General features: G+C 38.5%; 1 protein-coding gene across 1 annotated transcript; it reads right to left on the reverse strand.

Moving 5' to 3' along the window:
* Positions 1–793: 793 nt before the first annotated feature.
* On the reverse strand, positions 794–4,492 carry LOC119027743 (sterile alpha motif domain-containing protein 9-like). Its single transcript, XM_037113174.1, has one exon. The coding sequence runs from the start codon at positions 4,490–4,492 to the stop codon at positions 1,757–1,759; it is 2,736 nt and encodes a 911-aa protein (XP_036969069.1). The 3' UTR covers positions 794–1,756.
* Between the last annotated feature and the right edge of the window lie 4,353 nt (positions 4,493–8,845).

Below are 8,845 nucleotides of genomic sequence, written 5' to 3' on the forward strand. Positions count from 1 at the left end.
AAATGAAAACCAGCCTATGAAGGAACTGATGTGACGTAAGGTCAAAGGTCAGAATAATATAGTTAATTCATTTTGAGAAAAAGTTTGAATTCTATAGGGAAAAAAACTCAGTTTTTTATTTTTAACATTTTATTTTACAGTGGCTGTAATCCTCTTCTGTAAGACTGATATTTCTCCACATTGCTGCAGTGAAATGTAACCAAATTATCACAAACCTGTGATAGAGTCAGACAGAAGAGAAAGAAGATCCAAAGACAATGATGAACTAACCGATGAAGGAAGTGATTTGATGTAAGATCAAAGATCAGGATAATATAAAGAGAGTTTATTCATTTTGGAGGTGATTTTGATGTGTGATTTCTCCACATTGCTGCGGTGAAATGTAACCAAATCCGAACCAGTGATAGAGTCAGACGTCAGGAAGAAGATGGACTTGATTTGACGTAAGGTCAAAGATCAGGATACTGGATAAAATTTGAATTCTGAGAAAAAAAGTTTAAAATCTGAGAAAAAACAATTCAAACTGAGAAATAATTCATATTCTGAGCAAAAAGATCAAATTCTGATAAGTTATATCACATTCTGAGAAAAAGTTGATTGCGTTTTCAACACGAACACAAATGAAACGCACGGCAAAAGAGATAAAATATCCTCACTGCTGCATATCAACAGCAGACCCTGATAATCTCGTCTCATACAAACCTTCAATCGGAACAATGTCGATCAGATTGAATAAATATTGCTCATGTAAAACAAATGACGCAGGATCAAAATGCACCCAATTTATTTCCAAACCATGTTCATCATACAGATTTGTAGCCATTTACTAAGTGTTAAAAAAAAAGATAAACTTGAAAATAGTAATAATAATGAAAACACAGTCTTTGTTGCTCCAGTTTAAAACATCTGTTCAAAAAGTAATAAAATGTAAAAATTAAAAGTACAGTAGTCACATATTATTTTTAACAGTGTAACTAGTTCAAAAGTGACCTAACATACATATCAAAGCTTTGAGTCGAGTATAAAATATCCAAGATCATGTGTTTATATATCATAATATTCTCTCATACTTTGAATGGAGCTCTGACAGTTGTGACAATGAAGAACATAAATCAAAACACAATTTAAACAATATTAAAACAAAAAATAAAAGATATATCCAAGTGTGTCCTTTATGCTTCATTGTGTTTGCTTGACACGTCTCATATTTACATGGAAGAAAACAATAACAAAATCTGTAATATTCTCCTCTGAATACGCTTCTGTAAGAGGTTAAGGAGCTTTTGTACTGTCAACACTTCAGACATCTATAAAGAAAATCCTGAAAATATAAATGATGCGAAAGACAAAAGTTTTAGGAGATTAATTTCCTTTAACATATCACTGTTTTCATTCGAGGCGGCTGATTCGAGTTCATTACTAAAAGTGGTGCAGCAGCACATTCAGGACGCTGGACATTTACTGGGTCCAGCATCTTCTGCTCCACCTCCAACTGATGAGATAGTAAAAAAATAAAGTATAAAAGTAGTAAAAAATATAGTAGAAGAAGTAGAAGTCAAACTAAATATCCAGTACAAGAAGCTTCAGCTTCACCCGGATCATGACCCCTATTGGAGAGAAAGTTGGCTGGCATAACTTGACGTGGGATGATGTCACTTGAGATGCTTTTTCCACAAAATCTCCAGAAGTATCCACATGATTAGACATATGTCAGGATCCATATTTGACTTTACCGCCAGGTAGGTACTTAACTATGCTAAGGTGATAGTATGTTACCTTTTTCTGCAGTTTTTGTCTGGATGCCAAACGCCACAGGACCTCTGATGGTGAATCCAAGGTAAAAGGAAACTTGCCGTGGTTTCCACAGTCTGTTTCTCATGTTTGCAGCCACCTGAATCTCGGTGCCACCAACAGTTGCATGAAGTTTGTAGTTTCGCACCACCCCATCTATTTTTAGAAGGCGATCTTGGAAAATATCCTCATTATTCCAGTTGTAGGCCCAGTTTTGTATTGGTTCCTTATTTTTCTCAAACGATTCCTCAAGAACCTTTCTGTGAACAATTCTGTCCAGGTCTTCACCTTTTCCAATGAAAAACAGAGGGCGAAGGTGCCTTGATCGAAAGTATGTCTTATATGTATTTTCATAAGAGCAGTGCATACGATGAATCAATTCATTAAGGTCAAAGTCACATTTGCCTTTGCTGTCAGTAGGCCAGTACAAGAGGAGGGCTAACATGTGTTGTTCAGGCCCATCGTTGGGGCTCAGGGGCATTTTCTGTCTAAATTCACCTAGAAACCTGTAGAAACTACGGGAAAACATTATTCCCATATGTTTTAATATGATATGAGCAAAGATGTAGTTGATCAGGGCTATTATCGAATTTTTGCATTCAAAGATTTTTTTCCACCATGTGGTTATTTCTTTAAGCTCTGATTCGGTGTATTCTCTGTCAAGACATGAGAGTACTGCAGCAGAGGTGCCAGCCTGGTTTTGTTTGAGTTTCTGGATGAATTCAGCCCCTTTTTCTTTGACTCGTCTTGGTGGCGAGTCTCCAACATACTTCCTGTAACATTCTGAGGTGTCTCTAGGAATGTATGTGGCATCATCTTTCTTCATGTCAGGCTTTGAGTAAGTCAAATATTTATCGAAGAAGTCACATTTTTTCTCAACCTCGTCTCTGAGGCTGTTTATCAGATCATTAAATCTGAAGAGTTTCTTGTCTCTGGGTAATTCCAGGACAGAGTTAATGGGCAGAGTCTTTGTGAGAACTCCTCTCCAGGTTTCGTTCTGTCTGACTAGTAGATCATACACAAGGTTGCAAACCTGCAGGTAACCAAACTGCCCTCTGGTGTTAAAAACATGGGAGACTTTAGTCTTGCCATCTTCTTTCATATCTGTCCCCTGTTCGTTTTCAGCAAGTCGTTCTTCATCTTTGAAAGCGTTGATGGCCTTCGTGGCCAGCTGCAAGATTTCTCTTGGTTTCACATCAGACTTTTTGTTCATCAAGTGGTTCTTATGGACTTGGCCCAGTGTATCAGCAATGAATGAATTTTGGGGATCTCTTTGCTTCGCTCTGTTTGCCCACAATTCTGCTTGATTGTAGTCTTTTAGTTCTATGTAGTAAAATCGTGCAAGTGCTTGTGGGAAAAATGGATTTTGATCAAATTTCCTTGATGCCAGCTTTAATACTGATGCGCTCTCCTTTTCGCCCTGCATCTCTTGAATATCTAGAATAAGTTTAGAAAACTTTACTTGTTTTTCTGTGATCTCTGTACTGTTGATTGGGTTCTCTTTCATTTTCATTTCTCTTTTGGTCAGCATGTCTTTGACAAAACCAAACAAAAATGGAGGAACTTCATCTCTGCACAAATGGGTCAAGAAGTTTCTTGCTGTGTCACTTCTGGTCACACCTGCCTCAGCCATCAGTTCAGTACAACACTGTGCTATCATTGGGTGAGCCATGCGGACCCTTTTTTCAGAGCTTGGATCTTGTTGGAAGGTGATGATGAGGTTTCTAAAGGGCTTCATTCTGTCCTCCAGGGTAAGGTCTCCAAATCTGTCTTTATGTTTGAACAGGTCGAGGCACTGATTCTCCAGGAGATATGAGCCTGGTACGTAGGCATTCAGCAGGGATAGGAAGCCAACAAGCTGGATCCTCTTTGATCTATTTGATCTTGGGACAGGACAGATCACTTTGCACGCTTGTTTGACATATTCTTGAGAGAAATTAGTTTGTAATATGTTGAAACCGTGGAACTGTTCGCATTGTTCACTGCTAAACCTTCTGTGGAGCTCCTCCTTCTTCTCATTGAATTTTTGCTTCTCTGTGTCAGAAAGTGCTGCTTCTAGGACGACGTGGTCGCTCTGCAAAACTACATTCTTCCTAACGCAGCTGAAGAAAATCACCACAGGCACACGGGTGACTATTCTCTGTTCATCAGTCTCCATCATAATGCTTTGTTGCAGGTTTTCCAAAATCTGCTCATCATTCAGTAACAGCAGCACAGTCTTCTGGTGGTCTTGACCACCAGCTGTGAAAAGGTGCACCACCTCTTTCGCTACATTTGTGATGTCTGAGGATGACCCTGATAAAACGGCACACCTGAAGGTTTTCCTCATGTCCCACAACACCTGCATAGCCAGTGTGGTTCCCCCACATCCTTGTTGATGGAATAATTTAATCGTTGATGTTCCAAAGCCTTTTCTCCTTTCGTTAATTTGTTGCACAAGTGTATCATATCCATCTCTTTTAATGAAAGAAGTTCCAGTGCCATCTGATTTTGCCTGTTCGCTAACATGGTAGTTCAACCATGTGGGTGGGGCCCCTCTGTAAAAGTTTTCTTCCGTCCACTCAGCAACTTTTGTATCTATGATTTCTCCTTCAAACTGATTTGCATAGACAACATCCAAAAGAGAAAGGTTATCTCTGATTTCACTCCTGATACAAATCTCTCCACCTGTGGCAGTGGACAGGGCTGGTCTCCAGGCCATTTCAGAGTTCAGTCTTATGAACTCCTAAATGTAAAAAGTGAGAATGAAACATTGGTTATCTTACTGTTTGGATGGGTAGTCGGTGATAACACTTTAGAAGAAACACTACAGTATGCATTATACTCTTTGCTCTCATCTTTGCAGACAGAAATACACACAGTTAGAAATGCAATTCTTGTAACTAACTTCCCTTGTGCTCCTAAAAATGGCTATTCATCAAAAAGTTAATATATAACAATAAGATATTCATGTATTCTGTACTATTACATTAATATAAATAACTGAAAAACAAAGAAATACAGTGGGGTCGAAAAGTCTGAGACTACATTCACCAATTCTCCTATAAATCTCCTATATTGTCTATAAACCTGGAAATAATCAGTTTAAGGAATCAAAAATTAATAAGTGAAATTTTTATGCTGAGCAAAGTTGGCCTTTCTCAGCGTCAAATCATGACCATCAATGTTTTTAATGAGGCAGACCATGTACCTGTAAAAACTGGATTGTCAGAAGCTGGATCACTTGCATCCAAAGCAGGTTCAGGGGGAACCAAAGTGATAACACTATCAGAAGATCGGAAACAGCTAACTTTGAGAGACAGATATTTTATCACAGACACAGAATCTGCTCAATAAAGAACACAGCACTCAAATCAGGCAGTTACCATTTTAACGCCCATTGTGTGAATTTGTGAATGTCTGTGCGCCCACATGATGGTGTATTGACGTCTTTAGGCAGCAAGCAGTTGCGCTGTAGACCGACAAATGCTGGTCTTAAATCAAAGGCACAGTATTTTTCCCACTAGTCAAACAGCACATCATTCAGACAGTAAGATGTGACAATGTAGGCTGGGTAATAAGACACATACACTTTGCTTTAATGATTAGAAAGCCTACTTTCTTTTTTAAATGTTTCATATGGAAACGTTGTGACATTACTGCAGACATATGCCACAGTATGTCACTGTAACAAATATCTTTAAACTTTTAAGCAGAAAAAATATATGCTGTTTTATAAGCTTGACAGGACAGAGGAAATTCTCCAGAGGCAGAATCAAACTTTTAGCTTCTGATGTAAATATGTTTGAGACAAAGATGTGCAAACACCTTTCAAAGGGCTGGTGCTCAAAGTTAAAATGGGTACATGGAACTAGCTGCAACAACGAGTCAATTAATCAATTAGTTCAGGCATGTCCAAACTATTCCACAAAGGGCCATGTGGCTGCAGGTTTTTGTTCCAACCAGTCAAGAGCACACGGTTTGACCAATGAGCTTTCTGAAGACTGACACAGCTATTCTCACCACAAGGCGATTCATTTAAATGTGGCTTCCTCCTCACTCATAACTGCTCCGACTCAAATGCTGCCACACACTGCTGCTGCTGGGAAGCTTGCTGCCACCACCTTTTTTTTTTTTTTTTTTTTTTAAAGTAGAGTCCTATCAGGGCTCAAGGTTTAAAAACAGTATTGTAAGTACCGTCGTCCTTATGGCTCAATCTTGTGCACCCTGGGGGGGTTTTCTGCATTGCAGTCCCTGTTTTGGTTTAGCATGCTGCTTGATCAATTCAGGGAGCATCTTAAGAGTGGAGCAGTCAGTACTGTATTATATATGTTGCAATAAATCATTGAATCTATGACAAGAGAGTTGCCTGAAGAACTGTCTATGCGTAATTTTGTTGTGTTACTGATAACTCACTATGGCAATGTTCTTTGTCATTTACATGATGTTTTGCATTCTTTTGCATGGCATTAATGCAAGGCAGAGATCTGCCTGAAGTGAGTAGTTGTAGTTTGCAAATTATGTTGTAGACTGATGCCCACAACAGACAACACCTGTATTTTATATTTTGTTACATGGTTAATCGAAAATTGTAGGCCTACAAGTTCTAAATAAATGGAGTTCAACAATCAAATGTGAATAAATATATTGTTTAATGTCAAATATATAATTCCGGCTGTTCCATCTGGAAATTTTGTATAATTAATTACAGAAAATATGCCTTGTTCATCATCTGGATATCAGAGAAAGTAAGACACACGTGTAAATTACAAGAATGCCTCAAATCTTAATCAATTTTCAAGCAAATCCCAATTTACTTGGTAGTCGAGTCCCCTCTATAAACCAATCCTGATTCCACATTTAGATTAGTTTAAAGACAGTGGTCATGGACAGTTGAGTTTGATTTTCAACATTAACAAAACCTGTTGCGGACTAATCTAAGACAGGAATGCTTAGTACTGTTTGTTCTTTTACTCTGAAAAAATTAAAATTTGATAATAGCACTGATTAATGCAGTAATAAACAACTTTAGTGTATGTCAAAGATATTTTTCCTACCTTGTTCTTGCGTGATGCCAACACCTCTGACGAGTCATCCGCCCGTCAGCCTTCTCAATTTGTGAAATGGTGTCTATGTAACCTGAAAGGGGAAATGTTCTGTAAAACACCACACCCAAGTTGGGTGGGTAGATCTGCAATAAGTCTGTCTTCATCACATTTGCTAAACAAATTTCTAATACAGGTTTTTCAAGCGTACTATGTCAAGTGGACAATGAGGAGTTTTGTTGATACCTGGTTGCACAGACCACCTGATGCTTTCTCTCTCTCTCTCTCTCACACACACACACGCACACACACACGCACACACACACACACACACACACACACACACACACACACACACACACCTGTATATAGTACATGAAAGTTATTGAGTTGATTATTAAACAGAGTCACAACCTGACAGTTTAGTACAGTTTTATGAGGCTGATCTGGGGAATTGGCTATCTTTTCCCTTCTTCAAGGGTGGTGCCCCGAGGTGATGTAATGTGTATTTGATCTTATCATTTATCATGATTACTATACTCCAAACTCCCTATTAATGTTGCACAAAGCACTACAAATACATAGTACATAGTATAAATACAGACTGCAGCTTGTTTTTAATGCAGAGCTGTTTGTTAAACAGATAACAGACAGAAAATCACAGTGGCAGTTTGAATTTTAAGGTTGTGAGTTCACAAGAAAAAAGGAAAATCCAAAGGAAGTTCAATGTGTATAACAGAAGCTTTGTTTGCATGATGTTTGCCTTCCACTTCAAAGATATTTAAACAGGTATAAAGGACAGGGTTGGTTATAATGTAGGACACAGACTGCAGCTGAAATAATGCAGAGTGGTAACTGCAAAATAAATCATATCACATCACAGTCTAATTTCCAAGTGTGTCTACACTATGTTCACTATAACTGTGATCATGTAAATGTCTGAGCTGATTCCACTTTAAACTGCAAACACACTGTTGATATCACAGGCCTGTATCAATGGACACCACAAGAAATCTGTTTTGTGGGGTCCAGGTCATATTACAAAACACTGTGATTAATTCATTTTAATTAATTTTTAATTAATTTCTGATAGGCTGCTGGTGCGTAAAATAATACACGTCATTAAAGTGGAAAACATCACATCACCTGCATTATAAGAAACCATATAAGTGCGTCTCTGCTTTTACACAGCTCTGTGTGCAATTTCGCACTGGGCACATCAGTTTACTGATTATTTAAATCTATCCTCAAGGCTGAGGTCAATCTTATAATCTAAATATAAATAGATAATGGCATTTTTGACATAATTTCATCTGACGTCCCTACAGCTGTTGAAGCCGACCAACAGTTGCTTCACATGATGCTGCAGAGGAGAGGACCTCTCATTTGCCAGATTTCTTTAGTCCTCTCCACAAATTTGCGGTGGGATTCGGGGCGCAAGATGCAAAGAGCAGAGGCAAGTGAGGGAGGAAGTGGACACAATTTGAGAGACATGAAAAGTACCCTATGCCGTCTTAAAATCAAACTGGCGCGCAGCTACTCACCAGAGTAAGAGGTCTAGTCTGTCCGGTTATGTTAACTGGCGACCGTCAGCCAAATGCGTCTGTGGTCGCTGTAGCTACTACAGAAGTTGAAAACGGGAAGAGAAGGCTTGGCTGTCCTCAGACTTCCCTTTTAGTTCAGGTTTTCTCTGTGCAAAATAAACCTGATCTGTGTTTGGGCTCCTGTTGTTACTGTATTGTTGCTGGTTGTTAGGGGAGACGTTGCAGTGTCTTTGCACCACGTCTGTACTGTGATGGTTTCATAACACAAAAAACAGTCGTTTGAAACATTTTCCCAAAACATTTAATCAATTTATGTCAGTGTCTGTAAGATAATGTTATAGGACACTTTAAATGTGTCAGATTGACAACAGTAATCAGAGAGCCAATTGCTGGACAATGAAAATAGCCTGTGTTACTTTCCAACATTCAAGCATCTTTTGTCTTTGATATAGAAGATCACGACCAAGAAAGCCTATATATAAGGAG

The sequence above is a fragment of the Acanthopagrus latus genome, chromosome 10, assembly GCF_904848185.1.
Source record: "Acanthopagrus latus isolate v.2019 chromosome 10, fAcaLat1.1, whole genome shotgun sequence".
Lineage (NCBI taxonomy): Eukaryota > Metazoa > Chordata > Actinopteri > Spariformes > Sparidae > Acanthopagrus > Acanthopagrus latus.